General features: G+C 35.0%; 1 protein-coding gene across 3 annotated transcripts in view; it reads right to left on the bottom strand.

Moving 5' to 3' along the window:
• Positions 1 to 27,719, bottom strand: part of EFR3A (EFR3 homolog A) — a 109,651-nt gene that overhangs the window by 66,311 nt on the left and 15,621 nt on the right. For 2 of the 3 annotated variants that reach the window (XM_054498090.2, XM_054498091.2), the window contains exons 2-4: positions 6,612 to 6,688; positions 2,329 to 2,456; positions 560 to 710 (exon numbers count right to left, since the gene is read on the bottom strand). In XM_054498090.2, the coding sequence (XP_054354065.1) occupies positions 560 to 710; positions 2,329 to 2,456; positions 6,612 to 6,688 (356 nt within the window). Of the gene's footprint in view, positions 1 to 559; positions 711 to 2,328; positions 2,457 to 6,542; positions 6,689 to 27,719 lie in introns of those variants that run through there. The other variant, XM_054498092.2, reaches the window with a different exon arrangement.

Genomic DNA, 27,719 nt, shown 5'->3' with positions numbered 1-27,719 from the left:
AAAAAGATAGACAATAACAAGTACTGATGAGGATGTGGAGAAACAACACTCATGTTGGTGGTGGGAATGTAAAATAATGCAACCACTTTGGAAAACAGTTAAACACAGTTACTACATGACTCAGCAATTACACTACCAAGTATATACCCAAGAGAATGAAAAACATACATCCACACAAAAACCTGTACACAAATCTTCATAGCAGCATTATTCATACTAGCCATAAAAATGGAAACAACCTTAATTAATGAAAAGGCATGAAACTCAAAAGGAATGTAGGACACAAAGTTAGTGTTGCAATAAAAGACCAATAGAAAATAAAAATGACAAGTATGCATTTACAGGCAGATATTCTATTATGATTAGTTAATACCACAGATTTCACAAGAAACAGTAGAAAAAGTGAAAGGCAAAGTATTCTAATTATCTTAATTTGTGTTGACTGTTCAAGTGCCCTATTCAGGGAATTTGCCTTTACCAGGTAAAGTCATTCTAAGAAGTAATTAATTCTAGATATGCTAATTAAGCATAAATTTAGTAACAGAATAGTTTTACTCACAGAATTTGTTCCAAGAACTTGAAGTTTTGGTTCCCCCGATTCCAGCAGCTTTGCCACCATATGAAGAAAGCTTTCTACAAATGGTTTAATGCTTTGAGAATGGCAAGCCATGAGAAGTTGGTCCAGTGCCTCCATAGCAATCAAAACATACCTACATGTAGGACAAAAAGAACATCAAAGCATTTCTACCTCTCTTAACTCTCCTAAGTGCTTTCCATTGAAGAACTGAAATAAGTCTATTGAAATACACCGAAGAAAGAAATGCAAATTTAGTAACTCCTAAGTAAAATCTTAATTCTCACACAGCACTAATATCTTGTAGGTTATAAAATAATCCTTTTATCGAAGTATACAGAAAATATACACTGTATTCCTCCATTTTCTCCTTAACCATCTGAGCTTCTTTAACATTAACTTTGTGTGTATTTTTCTTTGTAAATATGGACATTTTCTATTTTCCAGACTTTTAACCATATTTACTTGTATCTGACCCAAAATAATTATTAAAGTAATGTGACAATTTCCAATATAATCTACTTACATGTCTAAATATGAGTAGATAAAACACTATCAGCAACATAATATTATTTTAAAAATCTCATAAATATTACTTTACAATTCATCAGATTTTACATCTTGTACTTAAAATTCAGACAGATACCAGAGGCTAGGAAGGGCATATAAGTGCAGTTGCGGGGGTGGGGTGTGGAGGGATGAAGAGACGTTGGTTAATGAATACAAACTTACAAAATTAGATAAAAGAAATAAGTTCTAACGTTCAACAGCACAGTAGGGTGACTAAAGTTAGCAACAATGTGCTGTATATCTCAGAGTAGCTAGAAAAGGACTTAAAGTGTTCCCAACACACAGAAATAATAAATAAATTGAGGTGATGGATAGCCCAAATACCCTGACTTGATCTTTACATATTCTGTACATGTGACAAATACTCACAGGTACTCCATAATATGTAAAATATTATGTATCAATTTTTAAAGGGTAAATCTAAAACAAAATTAAAATTCAGTCTTTGGATACTTTTCCTTCAACAATCAACCATAAAGCTATGTGTGCCATGACTTACTAAAATGTTCTAAGTGGTAACAACGCAAAGGTACAGAAAGCTAATATATCACTTGGAGAATAGAATACTCCAATGAACTTGGATCATAAAATGACAGAATGAAAAAGTATTTATAATCCAAATTGCAAAGTTATTATTGCGCGAGCACAGAGAATATAGTAGGATGGTAGACTTCTATTTATCAGTAAGAGTATAGCTAGCACAGTTCCAAATCAGCATGCTTGAATTTCCTGGGCCTTGATATCTAAGCCTAACATGGTTCTCTCTTATTACTCCTCCGAGAGGTAAAACTGAAGCTGTGTGAAAAAAAAATCATCTGGTTAACAGGATCTTTCTGTTTGTTTTCAATTTAGAGACTGATTTTTAAATTACAGTATTGCACTGATAGACTAAGCGAGTCAATTTCTACTATTTCCCATTAGAAAAGTCTCAAAAATCAATAGACACAAGCTAAAGGTAACTCAGTCAACTAAGATAGTCTACTCACAAAACCTGACCACCAGGAAAGTAAAAAAAGCCACAGCATCTATCGGAGTATTATACATTTCTTTGTATAATATTACAATGTTTTATCCTCTATATATTATCTTTGTCTCACTAAATGGCAAAAAAATCTACAGAATGATTCAAAAGTCTAGAAAGAATTTTCCAAAGATACTATTTGAGCAGCCATTAGTTTCCTTACCCAGAACGATGTCTGACAACATCCCTGCTCAACCTTTCTGCCAGGTAAGAACCAATTCGATCCAGTTTCTCTGGAGCAGATACTGCATAAAATGTCAATTTCTCCATATCAGCTTTCACAAGGCCATCCTAAAAACAATAACAAGATAAATAGATTACCTATATTTTCATGCTTATTATATTTTTAAGTGTTGCCTGCTTTACAATTTCCCTTTTTGGACTGGGGATTAAACGATACTTATGTAGAACCCTTCTGTACATAACCTCCTTAGTGCTAATATTCACCATGATGGATACACAGAACTTTCAAAAAATTTTTTACAATGCCCCATTTATGCAAAGCACAAACAGCAAATTAGACTCTACCATCTTCCTTTATAGAGACATAGCTCAATTATCTGTAGTATATAGGGAATGGGATATAGATGTAAAAAGATTTCAAACAAAATTTGTTTCAGTTTAAAAATGTGAAATGTTATTAAGCCTGTTTTACTCATTTACTTTTACGATAGTAAACATATGGCTTTTTTAATGATTCAGAAGTCAGTGATATCATTATAAGTTTTTGCTGTAATTAATAAATGACAAAGTATTCAGAGCTGTAGAATCTATACTTATTCAACATATTTAAAAAGCAACAACAGGTTCCTGATATGGGATTATAAAACGGTCATTTGTCTCTGCCTTTTAAAAGATGATGTGCAACGGGTGCATAAATTCTCCCCAATTACCACATAAGTTTCTTGGCCGTATATAACCCAAGTAAGAGTTGCTTAGGAATATTGGAATAGGTGAGAAGGGAGAAAGGGAAACTATGTTAGACGGTGAATCTGCAACAAAAATTGTGTAGATGTGTGTTTTCACCTTCAACTGGTCCCTCAATGTTCTTTGGCTATTTTGCTGTTTCCCTAGTTGAGTCACCCCCTCATATTTTGTACCTACTCCGTTTTCCTCAAACTTGCTACTTTGGTGCCTCTCCCCTCTCTCAGACAGCAAATGAGCTCTTCTCTTTCCTGGAGAAGGTGGAAGCCATCTGATTAGTATTTACTGGCAAAACATCCCTGCTTTCTCAGTGCCTGCTAGGCCAGTAGATCTTAACTAGGGGTAACTGAGCCCCTCCAGGGCAATGTCTAAAGGCATTATGGGTTGTCATAGATGGGTGAAGGTTAGTACTGGGATCTAGTAGGTAGAGGCCAGGGATGTTTCTAAATATCTCACAATGCACAAAATAGCCCCCAAAAGTAAGTAATTATCTGGACCAAAATGTCAACTGAACCTAAGTTGAGAAACCCTGCCCTAGGCAAAGTGAAGCAATCTAGTTTTCCTGTCTAGGAGGAATTGGTTTGCCTCTGCTCTAGCTGTCTTCCACACACAGTTCCATGATCTGGCTCCATCAGTTAGCCTCTCTTATTCCTGGTTCTTTGACCTCTCTCTCTGTATCAGTTCCTCCACATCATCATTTAAATACAATTGTGTCTCTCCTATATTTTTAATCCCTTACTAATTTTATTGAGGAATAATCTATATATAAATAACTGCATTGACTTACAGTATATAATTGGAAATGTTACAGTTGTATACATCTGTGAAGACACTGCTGAAAATAAGATACAGGTGAGGATACCTCATCCAAAATGCTTGGGATGAGAAGTGTTTCAACTTTGGCTATTTTTTCAGATTTTGGCGTATTTGCAGATACTTAACTACTTAGATATCCCTAATCCAAAAATTCAAAATCCAAAATGCTCCAGTGAGCATTTCCTTGTATCATGTCAGTGCTCAAAAAGTTTTGGATTTCAGAGCATTTCAGATTTCAGGTTTTTGGATTAGGGATGTTCAACATGTACAGAACATTTTCATCATTTACGAAAGATTCCCCATGTCCTTTGCAGGCCATCTCTCCCTCTTCAGGCAACCACTGCTCTGCTTTTTATCACTATGAATCAGCATGCATCTGACATAAATAGAATCATACAGTTTACAAATCATATATTTTGCGCAAGACTTCTTTCACTCAACTCATCTCTTTGCCCAGGAACCCTTCTCCAGTTCACCTGGATAATTCCTACTCATCCTTCAGGTCTTAGCTTCTTCCAAAAATGTGTTGCACCCTCCCAACAGCCCCTGCTCCAAGTTTGGGTGAGATGTTCCAACTACATGTTCTTTTAGCTCACAGTACTTATCTCCACTATTGTATTTTATCAGATTATCTTTTCATTCATTGAACAAATATTGAGTGCCAACTATGTGCCAGGCACAATGACAGACATGAGGAAAGCAACAGTGAATAAAGAGCTGCATTAACTCATTTAGTCCTCATGAGAACCTTATGAGATTGGTACTGTCTATCACTTCCATTACATGATGAGAAAACAAGGGACTTGCCCAAGATCATCTGGCTACTAATTTTAAGAAACTGTTTATCTGTCCCCCTTACTAGATTTCTCTTTCAAGGCAGGGACTATGACATGTTTGCTTCTGCATTTGGGTACCTACTGTCTGACCCATTATGGACATATCACAAGATTTGTTTGTTTTAATAAATTAAAAATAAGAAATATGGCAAATTGAGTAATGTTTGCCATATATATTCAAGGTTCATGTAGATCTTTTCCTTTTTTAAAATCTTATTTTAAAGATTGCTATTTAAACAAATCTTATATAAATCCTTGGCAAAAATAAGGATCCTTTCTCTAATTTACCCGTGGTCATTTCAACGATCAAGTGTCCAAAGCTCCCTCACTGCCTACAAGTTAAAGTGACTAAAGTAGAGGCCTTGCTTGGCATTCACAATCCTCTAAAATCTGGCCTCCACCTTACCTTCAGTAACCATATGTCCCAGACTTCTCAGGAAAATAATTATTTGGATATTCAGTCTACTAACTGATAACATCTGAAATTTCAAATGAGAAATCATGGTCAACATGATTACCACCCTTACACTCTACAATTAGGTTATATAAACCTTCACTTGAAGTCTGATGGATAACTTGCTCTAGGCTTCAAATATGTCTTGCTTTCCCATGTCTTTTCTCTTTCCCCTTACTTGCAATAAAGAGACTAATCTTGTCTACCTCTCCAGATGGTATACATCCTTCAAAGCTCAGCAAATCTCATTTCCTCTGTGAATGCTTCCCAGAGGTTCCCAACCCACAGTGATACCTACCTGCTTTAGAGGTAAAAACTTTCCACCTGATTTACTTAGCATTTTACTGATTTATGCATTGTAATTTCATATTTAGTATGTTTCTGCTTTATGTCAGTTACTGGATGGAAAGGTCCTTCAAGGCAGTACCGTATCTTAGGGTTTTTAATATGCCACAAATTATCCAGGATATCTGGCAGCCAATAATATTTAATTGATTAACCTCCTCTACATAACTGAATGTTTAAACAGATTTGGTTAAAAATAAGATATATCAACATTAAATTAATGTTAAGATAACCAAAAGCTTTATACAGTTTGTCACATTTTAAAATAAAGCAAATTTTGGAAGTCAAAAGCCATGTAACTTTTTTTTTGTTCATATTCATTTAACATGAGACTACAGAAGTCTTACAAAGGTTGAGGCAATGTGAAACAAAATCACCCCAACCAGTTGCTTTGAAACCAGTAATCTTCACAAATAAAATAATTGTTATAAAAAAATTAAATAGTATTTAAGTAAAAAGAAAAACTCTGCCTGAAACAATCTTTCTTTACCTCTCAGTTCTCTTCTAAAAACTGTGTGGTCAATCCCTATTTATTCTTTGGATCTTAGCTTAGATTTTATTTCCTCTAGGCTTTCTTCTCCTCAACCCAAATTGGGTGTCACTCCTGTCTACTCCAGGAGCAGCCCATACTTCATTTGTCTAGTACAACATTTTTTTTTTTTTACAAGAAATTTTAATTACAAATTTACTTATATATGTGCATAATGAGAGCAGAAAACCTCTCTGTTCAGTGGTATCGTGAGCACTTAGTTTAAATAATCTGGCACTGGTTCATAAACTAATGAACATAAATTAATGAGACAGTGTTACTTAGACACTATATAAACTATAAAAGAACATCAACTGTCCATTTTTCCAGATTTGTGCCTAATCTACTAAAAGGATCTGAAAACTAGACAAGCAAGCATGGGTCATTTAAGAGTAAAAAAAAGAAAAGTATTAAAAAAGTAGTATAAATGATGAGATGTAAGGGTAAAAGTAGAGAAATGAAATTAGGGAAACCTTAGGGAGGTCAGCGGGGGGCAGAATGGGTCAGCAAAGAGAAGGATCAGTAGATGTAGATCAAATTACTTTTGGATCTTCAGGGAATATGTTGTCCACCAGGCGTTTGTAGCGAGGACGCAAAGCGGAACAGCAGCAGCATACTCCTGTTTAAAAAAAAAAATCAAGAAATATAGATATTATTAATATTGTAAACTGGCCTGGAAATTCAAGTTTCTGAATATTAATGGGCTATATAAAATACAAAGTTCAAACTGTCACAAAGAAAGAAAATGTAATCAATGATTAAGAAAAGACAAAGTTAAATTTCTTATCCTTACTCCAAAGACACACAGCTTCTAAGAATTTTTATGTAACATGCATACACATCCTGCCAAATTCATCTGACAAAGTGAAAACATCGTCCGTGCCCCCTTTACCTCCTTTCTGATGTCATCTCCCCACAACTCTGGCATACCCCCACCCACCTGTTGCAATCCACTATACTCCAGCCACAGTGGTCTCCCCGCTAATTCTAACCAGCTGGGCCCCCTCCTTTGGATCTTAGCTCTCACTGTTCCCTCTGCCTGGGGCATGCCCAAGTATCTACTAACAGCTATAATAACTCTGTCACCTTCTTCAATTCTTCATCTACTCCTCTCTGACCACCCTTACCCTGCTCTACCTTCTTTTTCCCATAGCACTTATCACCTAACACATTAAATAAACTTTCTATTGTGTTTACTGGTCCTCATCTGTGCCCCTCACCAGGACAAACTCAGATGAAGGCAGGGATCATTGTTTTGCTCACTGATGAATCCCAAACAACTGAAATAATCTAAAAATACTTCAGATCAACATTAATACTGACACGGAAATAAATTAAAATCAAATATGTATTAAGCACACAAGCACTGAGCCAGGTCCTATATTGCAATGATGAAAGAAGCTTATAACCTGAAAAGAAGATTAAGTGAGTACTTAGTGAACACTAATGCAAAGCCAAATATAGTAAATTCAAATTGTTAGCATGGCACAGACTAGCCATACGTCTACAAAACAAGTCCTAATGCTTTGAGTTTTCTGTAAGAATGGGAAATTTTGTTATTTTCAATAAGAAAGATTCTTAATAAGCTATTAAGTTTCACTTACATTAACACTTCTGATGTTATACACTATACACTGCTTTTAGTTTAAAAGAGCTTGAAATACAAATGTAACCTTGGAATGCAAACAATGTCCAGTTCCCACTTTTGGGAAGCTTAGGTTTACCAGGAGAGACAGATAAGCAAATGGTGAAGCTTCTAGTGGACAGCCATGGGTTAAAGAACATGGGCTTTGGAATAGACAGATCTGAAGTGAATCAGTCTCCCTCCGTCCAGCTGGGCTGGGTGGGTTACTTTGTCTTACTACACTCAAGTTTCCCCATCAGTAAAAATAGATGTAATAATGCCTTCTTCATAATAATGAGAATTAAATAAAATTGTATATAAAGCTCTTATTAAGCAAGCACTCAATAAAATGGTAGCTATTATTAGTAATGCAGTAAGAGGAGTATTACAATCAGGGTAAGCAGATGATGATCAAGGGCCCTTAAGATAGGATTCCCAATAGCATAAAAATCTTTGTTGTAAGCCCATAATTTAAAAATCACAATAAATTTTACATATGGTTCACAACCATAACTATATCAGTAGCAGGAGGGACAATTACCATTTTCTGAAGATGACGTGTACAGCACTGTACTAAGGATGTTACAACAGTATTCACTCACTCCTATCGCAACTCTCTGAGGGTTATGATCATCTCCATTGGATAAATGAGGACACCAGCTTAGAGAGGCCAGTTTTGTCCAGTAACACCCAGCTGGGGAGGATCTGAGGAACTGCAATTCCAACCCAGACCTGATGACTTCAAAGAGTAACCGCCACACTAAACTCAAGTACTAGCAAATTTCTAAATTACTTTAAATATTTTAGCTTTCCATAAATCATGACCAATGAACATAATTGCAGAAATGTGTGTGCCTAACAGATGAGGGATGCATTGCCATATAGGGAAATAAATGATCACAGTGAGTTTCTCAGGAAGGCCCAACACAAAACAAAAACACCTTTTTGACCACTTACTAAAAATAAAAAACTACCCACTATAAAGAAGGCATATAGGTTAAAATTTTTCATTTACAATTTCAGGTTTTTATAAAATTATATCAAAGACAATGTAAGGTTGAAATAACAGCAATAATAATCACAAAAGAAATTACTATATAGACTTTTAAATAAATAAGAATATTCTACTTATAAATATCACAAGAACAAGTAAAATAAAATCATTGGACCTACTCAAGTATAGAAATGTAGGTGACTCCCTTGTTGAAATAAATTCATAAGGCTTTTCGAGTTCAGCTGCAGGTACCTGAACATAGTCCTTCATGTTGTATCAGACTATTTTCTAGTCGATCTTTCTGACTCTAGATCCTTTTACCTACTCTTCAGGAAGTGCCTAGTTCACTTTACTTCTAATTAATTAGCAGAGGGCACAGAAGTACTGTAACTTACCTAACTTGTCATTGACATCAAATATAAAGCTATCAAGAACTTGATAATATCCATATCAAGTTCTGCTAGCAAAGCCAACTAGCTTAAATAAGATACTATTAAAGTACTTATATTGCTGGCTTAATAAAAGTAGGTTTTTCATACAGGTTAAATAAGAAAGCAAGCCTACATATACCCCCTTTCCTTAAAGCATTCCTTTAGTTCCTCCTCATCCTGGCTTCTGATCCCTTCCAACAAACTCACTTGGGTCCCAAAACTAATATATTTTTGACCTCTTCCCAACTTCCTCTTTCCCAAAAGAAAAAAAAAAAAAAGAAGGGGCTGAGCATATCACAGAAAGTCTCCAACAACTGCCAAGCCTAAGCAATATAAATTCTTCCTTTAAATTTAATTCTATATTGCAGTTCTTTTCCCCAATTGCATGTCTAGTGCCTTTGCAGTGTTTGTCACCTAGGAAATATTCAATAAATACTATTATCAGTAAAAATAAATTAATTCCAGCACATAAAAGAGAAAACTATCCACTATTCTCCTCCTACAGCATGTGGAATTCAGAACTCTGATTATGATATACTAGAAGAATATGAAATAGGAAGGCTCAAGTGGGATAACTTTGGGAAAATAGAATTCAGACACAGTGGATAAATTATAACCAAAAAAGTGCCAGGCTGAATATTATAGTAGTGTACACATAGGCTCAGGAGTAATCTATTCAATACAGCTCTCTGAGCCTTAGTCAGTGAACAGGAAAATCCTACTACCTACTTCTCACAGTTAAGGGCATTAAATTAATAATACATAAAAAGTACCTAGAGTGTAGAAGCCACATAAACACACTTAATAAGCTCTTTTTTATGAGTAAATTTTACATACTCCTGAAGTAACATTTCTTTAAAGACATCTGTGATATTGTGAAATATACATTTGGTCTTCCCATTTCCTAACAAATAGCTTCTGATAGCCTTAGGTTCTCCAAAGTGCCAAGTGTCACTGTGTACACTAATGAGTTGACTGATGGCTGGGGGCTCAAGGATAGCTTCTGCTGTGGCTTAGTCACAGTAAAGACCAAGGCATGACCAGAGGATGGGGACTTTCAGCCACAACCCCTAATCTCTAAGGATGTGGGAGGGGCTGATAGTTAAGTTGGTTACGGGTGGCCAATGACTTAATCAATCGCGCCTTTATAGTGAAGCCTCTATAAATAAAAACCCAAAAGGACTGGGTGTGGATGGGCTTCCAGGTGGCTGGACACATGCAAGTTCCCGGAGGGTGACTTACCTGGAGCAAATATATATGGAAACTCCTCACTCCTTCTCCCATACTTGGACCTATGCATCTTTTCCATCTGGCTGTTCATCTGTCTCCTTCCTAATAGCCTTCATAATAAACTGGTAAATGTAAGTAAAGTATTTCCCTAAGTTCTGTGAGCCACTCTAGCAAATTAGCTGAGCCCAAGGAGGGAGTGTGGGAATCCTGATTTATAGCTGGCAGAAGCACAGGTAAAACAACCTGGGGCTTCCAATTGGCATCTTGAGAGAGAGACAGAGAGACAGAGAGAGCGTGTGTGTGTGTGTATGTGAGTGTGTGTGTGTGCTGCGGGGGAAGGGGGCGGGGGAAGGCAGTCCTGTGGGACAGAGCCCTCAACCTGTGGGCTGTGACACTACCTCCAGGTAAATATTGCTAAGAACTGAATTACATTAGAGGACACCCAGCTGGGGAATTGCTGGCTCGGTGCTTGGGGAAAATCTCCCACACATTTGATCGTAGAAGCGTTCAGTGTTGTAATAGTATAGTAGAAGAACCAAGCAGTTTGTTTTATCTACTCAACACCGCGAGAAAATTTTTCTCCTTTGCTCCCCTAACATCATTCTCATATAGATTCAGCAATGCCTCTTAGTCCCTAAACAGTAGTGATGCCAATTGGCCTCTAGAAGAGGAAACATCCTCCTCCTTCAATAATGAGGTATTAAAGCTAATTTCCAATCCATCCTGTCTCAAAGAAGCATTCATAGAAGGACTTGAGCAGCTGCATAGAGAAACTCAAGGTGAAACTGATAGTGTGGATTAGGCACGCAGGCACTCAAAGGTACTAGGAGAATTCTGAATACTGGGAACCAATATTGTAAGTGGTTGGTTGACCAGTGAGTACTTCTGGTTTCTGATAACATTTGCTTTCCTATGCAACTCTATAAATTTGGGGACTTGGATCATTAAAAAAAAAAGACCCCTTTAAAAATAAGCAACTACCACTTTCAAGGGATTATATTATTCAATGATAATTTAACTGGAAATATTGATGTCTCCACCACTAACTGCCACCACGCCACTGGCTACTTGGGATAAAGCTATCCTCCAAAACAAAAATGCTAAGTTAGTAACACTGTCACTGGAGATGAAGAATGCTTAGATTGTATTAATATTATGGAAACTGACTGTATGGCTTTGAATTAAGTTTGTTTCATCATCTATAAAAGCATACAATAATAGTATCTATACCTTCTATGTAGCAATTCTCTCATTTAATTCTTACATGTAACATAATAGAAATTCACTGACATATGTATGGCTCAATAGATTTCATACTTTTAAATGACAGTGCCTATGATTACTGGATTTTGGTCCTTCATGCCTTCATTATATATTTCTATCATAGCATCTGTAACAATCTACTGCTCTTATTTATACATATGTGTCTGTCTTCACTACCAGAATATGAATCCCTCAAATGCAAAGCCCATATATCTTACTCATTGTTATGCATGTCAGGCATAAAGCAGACATTTATAAAAATGCTTTTTCCTAAATAAATAAGGAAACAAAATATAAAGTGAGTAAACTATCGCAAGGACAAAAAACCAAACACCGCATGTTCTCACTCATAAGTGGGAACTGAACAATGAGAACACATGGACACAGGAAGGGGAACATCACACACCGGGGACTGTTGTGGGGTGGGGGGAGGGGGGAGGGATAGCATTAGGAGATACACCTAATGCTAAATGATGAGTTAATGGGTACAGCACACCAGCATGGCACATGTATACATATGTAACTAACATGCACATTGTGCACATGTACCCTAAAACTTAAAGTATAATAATAATAAAATAAAAAAAATCTGCTCCTATACGCTATAAAAATCAATAAAGTACACTGTCCACCATAAAACACTAAATAAGTGCCAGAATGATATGATTTTTCCAACAAACAGATGACAATGTCAAATGAATCACTTTGAACAATTCATGCTTTATTTTTAGGTCTAGCAGAGGCCACCAGTAATCAAGGTGAAAAGAGACAGACTTTCTATTAGAAGATTTTAAAAATTAACCACTTCAAGAACTCTAGCTCTGTGGTATCCAAAACCCTTTAAAAGAGTCTGCCTCACATATATTCCCTCCAAGGTTAAAATTAAAAGTCAAGTTACTCATTCAGTTGATGTCAGAACAAGACATTTACTTCATACAATCAAAAATATTTAGCAATATTACAGTTCCACTCACACATATCCTTTCCAGGTACCAAAACAATTTACATATAATATGTGTGTATGTGTGTGTATATACACATATATGTAATATGCAGTAAAGCTAAATATGTCTGTGTACTGCATATTATCATACTTATCAGAAAAAAATTAAATATTACTCAACAGAGCTACCCAAAGAGCAATACACACACACACACACACACACACACGTATTATATGTAATTCTGTATTTATATATATACACACATACACACATGTATTATCTATAAAGCCTGTAATATAGGTGTTATTTTAGCACACTATGCTACAAACGACAACTACAAGGACTTAAAAAGGTGACTACATACTTTAAAAGACAAAGGTTTAAAAATTAAGTTTTAAAACAAAATTTGGACATTTTAGGACAAAGGCTCTCCAATGTCAAATAGACTGCACGGTCGTAAGCACCACAGAGGTTCAGAGGAGACAGAAAACAACTTGCAGCTAAAGTGAAAAGAGGTTTTACCAAGGACATGGAACTTGAACTGGATACTGAGGAATCCCGTGAAGAACGAGTAAGACTGAACTACAGGAATAAACTAGAGACAGTGAAGGACAACTGTAATCAAATGGAACAACGCAAGCAACACTAGGCAGGATGGCACATGGGAAAAAAAAAATGCATATTCTAGTGTCCCAGAGCTTTGAAAGAAAAGTGGGAAAACATGAAAAGAGTTTGGTGACTAATTAGATATGGGGTCAAAAGAAAGGGAACAAAATAATCTTATCTTCAGAAAAGTGTTCCTTTTAAAAGAATTTTAATCCATTAGAGGAGTATTTTATTACATGATTCTTTCCACATATAATCGTATACCTTCTCTCCTTTCATTCTCAATTTCACTACTTGTTTTTAATTCCTAGGCACATAAACCTTATGGAAAAGAGGACAACAAAGCAATAAATAGAATTAAAGCTCCAATTCTGTTTTAAAAGATGGTCTTCTCCTTACATTGCAATACTTTGCTCTATAATAGGCATAACACAGACAAAACTCTTGTACACTTCTCCAAACAATTCTGGAAAACTGTAGAAAAAAAAACAGCACCTTTTTTTCCTGAGGCAACCAACTGGTTTATACTTTATATCTGATTTTTTCCCACTATTACAATTTTTAATTTAAAAAGTTTTAATTTTAGACATTATCCTACTTATTAGTAATCATGTTGTAGACTTACACTTCAATTTAACTTTACTATATATTATCATATTTATTGGAAAAAAATTAAATATTACTCAGCAGAGTTACACAAAGACAAGAGCAATAAAATACAAAACAATCCTGGCTTTTGGAAAATATTATTCTGAGAGATTTCATTCGAAAAGCTTCTAGAATCATCATTTGAAAAAAAATTAACACAAATATTAAATCAGATAATATAATTCCCTTTTCATTTCATCTGATCCTGGCTTAGTTTGCAAAATAGGAAACAACCCAATGGATGAAAGAGAAACCAGAGCTGCAACCAGGAGAGAAAAGTACTCATACCTCTGTCCCACCACTGTACAACACTGCATGGTTCATCCCTATTTTCAAGACCATCTCCCTGGACCCTGCATGTCACTGACCATCTTCGATGTGCTCAGGGGGAAGAGTCTTGGCGAGAAGACTATACCGCCCCGGTGTCCCAATCTACAGAGGTAAGTAATCAAATGATGCAAAAATAAAAACTGAAACAGTATGTGATTCCCTTTTTTAACATATAAAAGATTGACTAATGTCTTCTACAATGTCAGTAGTACTCTTAGAACTAAAAAAAGAACATTTTCATTGTTGTAACTGTTTTTTTAAAAAGACGCAAACAGTGACTTTCTTCTTTAATGCAAACCATGGTACTATCACATTGAAATTTACTTTGCATAATTAATATGTTTTAGAGGAGTGTAGTAATTATGTAGTGGTCTAAGACAAATGTTAGGGATCATGATTAAGAGGGAGAAAAACAGAGGAAAGGCATAAGGCAAATCAGACTATCCACAATTTATAATGGAACTAAGAGTGAATTTATAATAGTACTAAGCACTAACATGTTCTAAGAGTCCTACTAAAATGCAGTCTAACAAAAGCACTTGTTGGCAAAAATAAAGTGTTTCCCTATATTTGTAGGGAAACAATTGGTAAAGTCATTATGGAGACAGTTTCCATTTATAGAGCGTATTTCAACCAATCAATCAATATCTTTGGAGCTTTCTATAGGAACTTACTTCCATGTCTCAGAGAAAATCTTGGTAAATACACAAAGTAACAAAGCTAGCCAACATGTATAGGAGTATTTTACCTTAAAAACTGAGATCTGTGTTTCTGCTAACAGCTTCCTTTAATACTAAGAAGACAAAAGAAACTGAACTTACAGCTTCCCTTTTATTAGCCTATTTATAAGCTAAATATTTCCTGTAAAGGACTTTTAACAACCTGAATAAATATTCATGGAACACCAAGGAACATTGTTAAATGTCTTTTTGAAAACTGCTTTTGTTATATCAATGCTTGAACATAAGCTAATGACCCAGGAACTGTCTGTCACTCATTTCTAAACCATTTTAAAAGAACAAATTATTTTGAGACAACTAAAACCTTCTATAGTTTAAAAATACTATTAAGGTAAATTAAAAATTCCACATACAAAACACAAAAATTCTCATAAAAAATAAAGACACCTCAAATTAGGGGGTCTCCAAAATGCTCACAATTAGAAATCAAAATACAGAAAGAACCAATAACATTAGTACAACAAAAAATGGGATTGTGGCAAGAATATGTGAAGGCAAGAACTCAACTTGCAAATCACTTATTTACATGGTTTCAAGCTTCAAATGAACTTATATGATTTGGCATTTTGAGAGTGGCTGGGGGGTGCTATTATTAATTATGCCAGGACCAGTGGCATAAACCTTGACCATCCCAGGCAAACCAGGAGCCAGGATAATCCTACTTATTCTCCTGCAGATTGGAACATGTCTAAAGGTATCAAATAGTCAAATTTTCAGCTACAGCTGCAAAATGAAGAAAAGCAGCAACAATCCAGTCAGGGCAGACAAAGATGAAGACAAAAAGACACATGGAAGACCAGTAAAACAAATGAAAAACCCTAAGATGTTAGCTGTTTTTTTTCATATATAATAACTATAACCATAACACTTACCATGTATCAAATAATGCAACAATTTTTATAGAAAGCTCATTTATTCAACATTTGTAATGAAAATGTTTTACAAAATGTCTACTACATATAAGGCATTGTGAAATTTGCAAATATTCATACAACTGGTTCCTGATATCAAGAAGTTTCATATATATCAAGATTGTAAGAAATCAACGTTACAGAAAACAAAATATATAGTTCCTTTACTAAAAACAAAGCTAGATGCAAACAAAATAATAACAACAGGAAATGACTGGATTTACCCTCAGTCTTTGGGTATAACTATATATACCTAATTATACTGATTGGTCTATCAAACGTTTAACATCAACACATCTCTAAGAAACAATTACCACAACTTCTAACTCCCTAACAAAATCAACATTCATAAAAATCTTCTCTTACTGTTTGTATTTATTCTTTAATCATACAAGGTTGCCTTGGAATAAATACAATCAAAGCCAACTATGTTTCCATAGTACAATGCTTCTCCAAGGGTGGCCTATGAGCCCTCTGAAGAAGAATCTCCTAGAGTACTTTTAAAAGTGAATACTCCCTGCCCCCAACCCAGGACTTTCTGACTCAATCCCTGGGATGGGATACCAGAATTCCTCTTTCTAAAAATAAGCCTCCCCTTCCCACCATGGCCCTCGCGCACACCCACGTTTATTCGGGAGCCATTGCTCTAGAGAACCACTCCCCTTGTATAATGACGCAGAGAATTTAGCATATGACTTTTTCTTATTGTGTACTTCAGGTATTCGGGAAACTGTCCTTATCTAAGTTATGCAATAGATAAGTTATAATATAGGCTGCACCTCGTAAGATCATCTTATATATTACAATAATTGAATCATAAATAGCACTATAAAGAACCAGGAGACCAAATGAGTGAGAAAAATAACGAATGCTATGACATTCAGAAGACTTCACAGGAGATGCTGATGTGATAAAGACCTATCACTGGCAACGGGGAGCTGGTATTTGTGGCTAAGACCACTAAAATTTCCCCATTATTTTCAAATGCTGCCACCAGACCTCACATTAGGGAGTAGATTTTCTAAGTAACTTGTATAAATGAATACTTGGCAGACTCATGTCAGAAATAAATCAGGACGAAATTTTCGGTCTTTAAAATCCTAAGCCAAGTATTTCAAGTATAGTAAAGGAAAAGTGAAATTATCATTATCAAATTTTCCACGTTTTTCTAAAACATGACCAGACCTTTGAAATTTCTCTTTTCTTACGATTGTGCTGATATGTTTCTCTGTATTTCATTCCACCGTGTTCTTAAAATTATCAGTCCTTGGGAATTATTTTACATGCAATGGCTAGAGAACAGGTTATACCTTTAGATAAACTATTCTATTCATCTGTTCCTATCTTCCCTAGAGAAGACTTCTGCTATAAGAGGAAAAGTGACTTATTTTACCTGTCAGTCTGGAAAAAGGAACCTAGTAGGCTCTAAAACATAAGCACCAAATCTATATCTGCACCATCTGCACAATGTCCATCCAGCACATGGTAAGAGCTCAATACCTGTTAAATGAATGAATAAACAAACTCTTAAGAGTTTCTCCTTCAGATCTGCAGTCTGCAATTCATTCTTCCTGCTTATAAGCATACCTGGGTCTGGAAGCGTGTATCTTTACATGATCTCCATGGAGTTATAGGGCAGTTTGAATCAATGTGTCTTCCTTGCAAAAGGCTTGGTCAATGTGTTTGCTCTGCTAACTTGGGGTGTCCCTGAGATACATCATTGGAAAGTTTAGATTTGGAGGAAAAGTAATAGAAAGACTGCTAATGGACAAAGAACAAGATGTATTCTCCAACCCAGCTTTACTAGTAGTAAAACTGGTATTTTGACTTGCTTCAGACTGACTCTTATATTTCTGTATTTCAGTTGGTTCTAAACTCAGAAAGGGACAAAGGTGAAACTGCTACCCTCTGAAAACCAAAAAACAAATGTGCCTCAGAAATATACATAATTGGGAAAAACAATACCCAATCTCATGTATTCTTTTAACAAGCATTTAGTGAAGCCTACCATGCCCTAGGCACTAAACTAAATGTAGGGAATACAAATACAAGGCCACAATCCCTGGCCTTTTAGTAGCTCGTAATCTGGTGGGAAAAGATAATCACATACAGAAAGAATTATCTCTGTGATAACAACTATCACAGGTTGCTATGAGATGATAGCTAATGGGATAACAAACCTTTCTGCAAGAAGTAATGACTAAATTAAGTCTTGAAGAAAAAGTAGAAATTAGGCAAAGAGGAGAGGATTGTTATTCCCAGGCAAAAGGAGCCACATCTATTAAGGCTCTTTAGAGGTTTAAACAATGTGGTTTTAATTTGAAAGTAAGCATAAAGTTCTGCAACATGAGAAAAATGCCTAGGCAAACTTGCAGGAAGCTGACTTGGAAACAACTGAGTATAGAAGGTAAAGAGGAGGAAATAGGAAAGTTTGGACAACTGTTTGGACAACTGGTTGGACGCTGGTGTCACTGACCAACAAGGAACACAAGAGGATACACTCTGGGGTAAAAGGAGGATATCAAGAAGAGAGAATGAATTCTGTCTTGCACACATTAAATTTGAGGTAAACTTGAAGGTGGGATATCCTGTAGCAGACAATTGATCTAAACTAGAAACAAATTTAAAAACCAAAAGCATTTAAGTGATAGCAAAAGCAAATCTGCCGAGATCACTAAAGGCAAATAGGAGACTTAGAGAATCCTGAGGACAGAAAACATTTAGCAGCACAATAAGAGCAGAAAGAGAAGACCTCTGAATAAATAGAAAGAAAATTATAAAAGGATCGTGTTAGCAAATGCAAAGAATAATTTTTCAAATACTGTACTTTTTACAAAGGTATCAATTATACAGATAAGATACATGGATTTTAAAAAACGCTCCAGTAATGAGGAAACATCAGAAAAAGAAATTAAGAACATTTTAAATGCAAGTAAAAAGGAAAACATGATTTTACAATAATGTAATTTAAAATTTCAAGATGGACTAAATATTGTGACCAAAATAAATCACAACAGTGGCAGTTTCAGAATACCCAGATTGAAAATCATTGTTCTATAGACCATATCTGACATGGAAAAAAGAGAAACTGATAACATAGTTTACAACAAGATTATAACTTATTATTTAGGTAATATGAAATTTCCTTTATGAGGATTTACTAATTTATTGCTACTTTAATCAGCTTTTGGCAAGATAAAAGTCTGCTATCTAAAATACAGAATTTAAGATTACATTTTATAATTTCTAGTAAATGTTGAAGGATAAAATAATTGATTAGAATAACAACAAAAGTTTGATGATAAATATCTGAAGAAAAAAACTGTATAATGTCTGCAGAAACCCCACCCTTCATTTAGCATTTAATGTTGAACATATGAGAAAAGCAGAGATTTCTTCTAACAGGATCAAGAATTGGGCAACTGTCTTATTCTTATAATACACACAGTAACAGAAGTTCCACATTTGAGGCATTCTTCCAGGAGAGACATTCAAAGAACATTTTAAGTATTTCATGACTAGTCAACCAATCAATTAGGTTTATAAGGTACTTAACTATACACGCAAAGTGCCAGGAATGCAACATGTATGTCTTCAAGAAGTTCCCAAACTAGAAAGACTAAAATTCAAAAAATTCTAGTTGTCAGATTTTCCATTGTCAGAAGACAATTTTAAGATTATAGCTGCAGAATTACTATCAATGCTTGCAAAATCATGATGAACAGGAAGTTCTAAAAGGATGAGAATTTGCAAGGCTTTCACAGTTCATCGCATCTATATCTGTTCTTTAACTTGTTTCGAGGTAGTTTCATAAGGGAAGGGCTCTTCTCATTCATCTTTTTATACTCTCACTTTTTAACTTTTTGGTTTTGTTTTTTTCTAAAATAATAAACGATAATTCAATTTCCAGTAAGTGAAGAGACAAAAGAAGTGTAAATTGTAAATGAATAAACTCAACGCCAAAAAATTAACTGATAGCTGGTAACTGATTGGCACACACGTTATGGTTCCTAAAAAAAGCTCTTGCTAAAAACCATTTCATTTTGTATATGAGTATATGTATGACCACCTTATAACCTTGTAATGCTATACCGATTTTGCTGCCCATGTTCACTTCCGTGTCTAAAATCATATTAGCACCAAATAATCACCTAAAATAATAATATTTAACTTTTCATGCAGCAATTTTTTGATGTAGGGTGTGACAACACTTTAATGGTCAGAGTTCTCAAGTTTGGGGAACAGTAACCTAGAGGAAGACTTCTAGTCACTGTCACGAAGCTCTGCATTTAGTACTTTTGCTTAATAATCTGATAGCTTGGATACCAAGCAAATAGGCAATGTTGTCTGCCACACTACAAAAAAAGGCAGTGGCAAAGTAACATGTATGAAGAATAGGCCAGGCTTCTGCTCATGTTGTCCCTGTCTTCAGCTAACTTACCTCCCAGCCTCAGCCCAGCATTATTCTTCAAGTTGTCCTTAACCACAACCTAAAGCTAGGTAGGTGCTACTCTCTCTGCTACCACGACCATTACCATTTGGGTTAATAACTTATTGATGTATTTTTCTCAGAGGTCTATAAGCTCCTCAAGGGCAGAGCTGTGGTTTATTCATTTTTGAAAGACTCACAGGGTGAAATGTTACATTGAGAAGGAATCCAGAAATGACTGATAAGAAAGTCCACAGTTACGATGTACATCTTTCCCCTCCATAAAAGAAAAATGCAACCTTGGAAATGTGAAGTCCTCTCTAATATATTAGACTAAAATATTAATCATTTTGTAAGTTGCAATCAGTTATAGTCAAAATGCTATAATAATGAAAACTAACAGCATTTGACTTCCACACTAAAAGTACATAGAAGGTTTAAACTGATTATCATAAAAACTAGCTGGACACGGTGGCACACACTCATAGCCTCAGTTACTCCGGAGGCTAAGGAGGGAGGATCACCTGAGCCCAGGAGATTAAGGTTGCAGTGAGCTACAATCATGCCACTGCACTCCAGCCTGAGCAACAGAGCAAGATCCTTTCTCAAAAAAAAAACCCTCCGAATTTTTTTTTTTAAAAAAACAACTTACAGGTGTGTTTCTTGAGCAATAAAGTAAATAAATTTTGGCAGTCAGTAGACATATATCTTAAAATGTAATTTTTAGTATCTGGCACCCACATATGCCATTATAGGTCATTTTGCATCACTGTGCCACAATAAAGCTTTGACCACACGAAATAAGAAGATACAAATTTTTTTTATTTCTTCAATTTCATCATTTTTGATGTGGTTATTGTGTTTAAAATGTGCTATTTTTACACCCAAAAAAGTAATAATTTCAGTCTGTTAATTTTAACTATATAGTACATCACAGACGTTTACAAAGAAGTTAAATTTGAAATCACAGACAACACAAATGGTTTTTTAAAGTCACCATAATACATTCTGAAACTCTGTGACTAATATATTGCATTTCTTGATCAATGAATTAGCCTTTGAGACAGCAATTCATATTAATATTTGAAGTATATTGTTTATAATTTTTATAACATGAAGCTAGTCTCCTAGTCTTTTTTTTTCTAGTCTTACAACACAATAAAGCTAATAATCAACTATAACCCTATAATAGATTTTAACTATTTTATTCACTGACTGATCTGGCTTTAGCCTTGACAGTGTGATTACTGACCTTGTTGCATTTATTTTAAAACTCAAAAAAAATATAATAACATTAAAATAAAATAATCTAGCCACAATGAATACCAACATTAGCCTGGCATATTCATTACTGTATACACTAGTGTTCTGTTTTAGGCCTTAGCAAAATTTGGGAGGGGGATAATTATTTTAACAACTGTGAAGGAAAACACAGCATCAGGGACAAAGTACAGGTAGGAGATCTTTCTACTAAAACCCAATTTAAGGCAACTTTACCTAAAAGCACTGACTATACTTAATATAGCATTAACAGTTATCTTTTAAAAATTACAATCAGGTCTTCAGGGAGAGAAGACCTTATTAAAAAAAATTACTTCCCTCTGCCACAGGAAACATATTACTAAGAACTTTTTGATTCAGATTTTTGCAGAAGCCAGTATATTTGTATCATTTTTATGCTTTCGTGTTTTCATATTTAATGTCCTCAAATCAAATCAAGATAATTTCTTCATAATCATTTTTATATAATTCTCTGGATGCTCTTCATCACATATTATTGATTGGAAAGGGAGTGCAATCATTACCTGCCTGCAAGAGCTAAGTAGGTGTCTTACTGATAATTGAAGGACATTTTGCCCCACTTCACAGATTCTGCAAAAATGAACTGCTGTTGAATTTAACTAACTGCACAGATTGTGGTGTATTTGAAGGCTACTAAGAACAATTTATAATGCGTAACAAAAATCTTCATTATTTTAGTTACAAAATGCTTAGCACAGGATATATCACATAGTAAATGTTAAAATATCAGATATTACTCAAATATTTAAAGGACATCATGTGAAAAAGGGACTAGTCTGTGATATCCTCAAAGGACCAAACCTGGATGTAAATATATTCCTGAGACTCAAACCAGAGGTTAGACTAAGGAACCTCTCTAAGGTTCCTTCTATCAAGCACATGACATTCCAACTCAAATGCAAACAAACATTAACTAATTTTTGTTGAAAGTAGTATATAAGGTACTGTGGAAGATAAAGAAAAAAACCTTAATGGAAAATATTATCTAACAAGAACTTACATGCTTGAAAGGATAGAAGGACGCACCTATAAACAATATAAGTAAAATATAAGAGAAATGAGAAAAATCGAAGTCTAGAAAAGCTTCTTAGAAGATGTAAAAGACGAGCTCAGCCAAACATGAACACGAAATGAGTAGAACAGACTATTTCTTACAGACCGGAAGATGAAAAGACTTTTCTGAGTTGGACTGATTAAGACAAGTTTCTCCTTTCAAGAAACCTGAGCTTTGAGCTAGCCTTTGAAGAAAGGAAGAAAATGAACAGAGGGAACAGAGTATTCCAGAAAGGCTGGGGGAAACAGGATGTTCTGGAGTAATAAAATGACTAACCCAGCTGAACTGCAGATTTAGCTCTGGGGCCTAGAGAAGAATCAGAAAGATAAATTAGCAGTAGCTGTACAAGCTTATAATGCCAATATATACTTCTCTTTCCTCAAAACTTTAGACAACCTTGTACATATATATGGATGTTAAGCCTGGACTTTGTAAGCACTGTAAACAACTCAAAATGTTAGAGTAGGGTAGCAGCATGATGAAAACACTGTAATTATATGATTAGTCTTTTCACGTGTCAAAGGATAAAAAAATTACTTGGTGAAAAAATTAATTATATTAACAACTATGAAGAAAAATGCCGAGTCAAGGACAAATAATTAGATATTTATTAATGTTATTTCTCAGCATATAAAAATACTGAAGGGGGTATGCAGGAATAACTCCTTTGGCATAAAATTCTAATAATCATACTTTGGTAATAAATGATCTCTATACTGGTCCTTAGTTCTCACGAGAAACAATCTAATAAGCATTCATTTTATGACCTAAGAAGTATCTAAACAGCACATCTTAGCAAGATACAGCAATTACAGTAAGTATCAGGGACTTACTGATAAGTCCCTGATACTAAGTCTCTGATACTAAGTAGCACAAGCTAAACGTCAAAAATGCCAATCACAGTGCTGTGGGCTTTTCAATTTTAATTGCTTAAAAAAAGAAACTAAATCTACCAATGCCAATTTCAAACTGTTTCATTCATCTTTGCTTAGTTCTGTTACCACTTCTTTGTAAGCCAAAGGACACTGCTTCCTACCGAAAGCTGAAGACACAGATGTTTTCGTAAGAAGAGTTCTTCTGAGTGCGCACTGGCAAATAAGGTTAAGCAGGGGATTGTGACTCAGCTAATGCTGGTTCCTAACTTTTCTCATTTTAATATTTTGATACGTTCCTTCTGAATTAACTTGCCATTCAGGTGACAAGAAAGCCTACTGAAGTTCTTCGTAAATAAAACACTTTATACTAAAACGAGATGAATCTTTAAAGTTCAAACCTAGACTCAGAATAACAACATTTTATTCTTCCTAAGAAGTCATCTGAATGTGGCATTTCCAATTTGTCAAAAAAAAAAAAAAAAAAACCCTGACATTTTCCCAGATGCCTTTTTAAAGGCCGTGAAGTTTATACTGAGCAAAATGAACACATTAGAAAGAATGAGTACAAAACATTTTATTATATGTCACACAAATATTGAGAATAGAGAAAATATAGTATCCACAATTAAACAATTTAAAAGATAGTTCCTTCAATGCATACCCACAAAAACTCAAATCACTTATTTTAAAAAGTATATATGATCAATGGCTTATTTTAGCTTTATACACATACACGCCAACATATTTTAAACAGTAAAGCCACATAATACTTTGCCAAAATAACGATCTCCCAAATTTATTTATGCTTCATTGACAGGCCGGTCTTGGAGGTGAACCTATGCACAATCTCTACCTTTTCAGCATTACTTCCCAATAAAGCATAACATTTTTCAAAGCAAAACCTGTGAATACAGCTTTCAAATCAAGTCTCAAACATTTTCATTCCAATGCATGTGCTCATACCATTCATTCTGTGGAGAACATTGTTGTCTCAACAGAAAGTGTTATTAGTAATAAGCATTCAGTAGTAAGTCAATATGCATTCCAATTACAAAAAAGTTCCTGGAGATAAAATCTATTATAAGTTATAAAACAGAAAGTTCAACAACTTTAAATACAACTTATGATACTGAGTTGGTAAGAAAATAAGAAACCAAAACCAACCTAAGAATTTCCAACAAACTGCTGAAACAGAAGGACAAAGAGTGAAAACATGAAGCATGATTATGTACCTGGAAAACCAAGGCAATAGGTTAACATGCAGGAAAGCGGGAGAGTTCTCAGCTGTCACACTCAAGTACATTAATGTGTGGAAACAAGGCTGTCCATTTACTAGTCAAAATAACTGGAGAATTTAAGAGAGAAATTAACAGTAAATGTGATTTTAAGAAGCAATGGACAAGTGTTGTGGGTTGAATTATGTTCCCCAAAACAATATGTTTAAGTCCTAACCCCAGTAAAGGTTGAGTTAACCTTATCAAAAATGCTTGAGACCAGAAGTATTTCAGATTTTTAATTTTTTTTTTAATTTAAGGGTACTTGCAGAATACATACTAGTTGAGTATCCCTAACAAAAAAATCTGACATTCAAATTGCTCCAAAGAGCATTTCTTTTGAGTGCTCAAAAAAGAGCTCAAAAGTTTCAAATTTTGGGGCATTTTAGATTTTCAGGTTAGGAATATTCAACCTATACCTGCCATTGTGACTTTATTTGGAAATGGGGTCTTTGCAGATATAATCAAGATGAGGTCATAGTGGATTAGGGTAAGCCCTAAATTCAATGACCGGTATCCTTATAAGAAGAAAGATATGGATACACGCAAGAAGGCTGCATGAAGACAGTGGAAGAGATTGGAATTATTTTGCCACAAGCCAAGGAACTCCAAGGACTACAGTAAATACCAGAAGCTGGAAAAGGCAAAAAAATATTCTTCCCTAGAGGCTTCAGAAGCATGATCCTGCCCAAACCTTGATTTTGGATTTCTGGACTCCAGAACTGTGAGAGAAAAAATATTCTGTTGTCTTAAGCCACCCAGTTTGTGCTACCTTTTAATGGTAGCCCTAGAAAACTAATACACGTAAGATTTCGTACAACATGTACACCAGTAAATTCTATATTTAGTAGATATGTACCATTCTGAAACCAGTTTAAATGCCAAAATGACTTCAGGCCAGCCTCCAGAGAATTTAACTCCTTCCTTGATATTTCAGTCACTCAAACTCAAACATTCCTCCCTCATCTCAATAGTAACATACAAAGTAACTAAGACAAGGAAATAAGGAATTTTTGTTCAATTTTACCAATTTTTTTCAAGTGCCACATACACTTCACTTAAGTTTAGGTAAATGAATGTCTGGTCTCAGTAAAAGAAAAAAAGATTATACCATTAATTTACATCAAAGTTTAATAAATAAGCACAATTAAAAAAATGAAAATGTTGTAAGTAAAAGTCTGTTTCATTCTCATGTCTGATATATCTCTGTTATGGATTAAATTGTGTCCCTTCAAAATTCATATGTTAAAGTTATAATTTCCAGTGCCTCAGAAAGTGACCATATCTAGAGAGAGGGTGGTCTTTGTAGTAGTAATCAAGTTAGGATAGGGCCATTGGGGTAGGTCCTAATCCAGTATGACTAGTATTCTTATAAAAAGGAGAAATTAGAGACAGACACACATACAGTCAGAACTCCAGGTAGATGGCTATCTAAAAGCCAAGGAGATGCCTGGAACAGATCCTTCCTTCACAGCACTCACAAAGAACCCATCCTGCCAACACCTTGATTTCAGAGGTCTACCCTCCAGAATAGTGAGACAATAAATATCTGTTGTATAAATCATCCAGTTGGTTGCACTTTGTTACAGCAGCTCAGCAAACTAATACACCAAATTCTAATCCAAGTGTTTTTCAAAAGCACAAAATCTGGCTTCATGGATATTGTGAAAATACAGTGGAAAATCAGAAGACTTAACCAAATGGCAACAAGATCCAATCTACTCCAGGAATTCCCTGCTCCTATCTAACCCTCATCTACTAGTCTGATTCTTTCAAAATGTATTTAGCAAATATTTGAGTGTCCACTAAATTCTAGGTTTGGTCTTATTTAATCCTCAGAATGACCCTATGAGGTAGGTATTGATATTTACACTTTACAAATAGAGAATCAGAAAGACAATAATGTCCCCAAGACCATACAACAAGAAGCATGGAGCATGGATCTCGTTAAGGGCCTCTAAGCCTGTACTCTCAACACTTTATACACTATACTGCCTTTCTGAGAAAGTTCTTTTTGGAAAAAAAAAATCTGAACTGTCTACTTTGGAGACTAAAGCAACGTAGTCAAAACATGGTGCAGCTGCCAAAAAATTATACAATTACTGCCACTGCTCTCCAAATGTACAAAACTTAAGTCAGATGGTAGAGAATGGGGAAGCGACACCCTGCTTGAGAATCTGTCATATTACAAAACTTACCACTTCTAGAAGTTATCTTCTTTTCCTATCATAGGTTACTCTGAGCTAAAAAACGTCCCTAAGAATACAAGAACATGTGAGAAAGAAAAAGGAAGCCTTTTATCTGTTAGAGGGTCTACATAAGAAGTTCCAGGTAAACTCCCTGCATACCAAGACCACAAGCAAGAGCTACAGGGAGGACTTTGCCGTCCTTGCCATATGCACATCTTAGGAAAAGGGGGAGAGAACGTTTTTACTTTACAAACTCACAGCCAAATGGCCATTGCTGCTTAGGATCTAGAATGTCTTAAAGCTTTTCCACTCACAGTGCACTGTGCACTGAAGCTTCAGCTTACAATAACAAAGCACTCCAGCACAAGTGTCCCAAAACTGACAAGGAAAATAATGGAAATATTTTTACATAATCTTTCACAAAATTCTAGCAGCAAATCCATCCCCAAGCAAAATCCAGTTTTGAAGCTAAGGTCCCTTTTTATTTTGTAAAACTAAGGTGAGAATCCTCTGCTGTACTGTAACTTCAGCATGCAGAAAAGTCCATTTACTCTTTCCTGTACATATTAAAATGCTTGTCACTATAGTAATCTGCTACTGGAAGCTTTCAGGTTTTTAAACTTAAATATAATATAGTATATATATAAAATCCAGAAATAAATGTATCTTCCTTACAATTAAAAGGTTAAAAAGAACTGGCATTTCAGAGTCTTTCGTTTTCACAAGTCTCCTAATACTTACTAAAGTGTGAGTCCTGATGAACCAAAATTTAGGGAGAAGAAAAGGTGGAGCATCTGAAAATTCAC

This window comes from Pongo pygmaeus, chromosome 7 (assembly GCF_028885625.2).
Source record: "Pongo pygmaeus isolate AG05252 chromosome 7, NHGRI_mPonPyg2-v2.0_pri, whole genome shotgun sequence".
Lineage (NCBI taxonomy): Eukaryota > Metazoa > Chordata > Mammalia > Primates > Hominidae > Pongo > Pongo pygmaeus.
The sequence above is the reverse complement of the archived record's forward strand: the minus strand, read 5'-3'. Positions and strand labels throughout refer to the sequence as shown.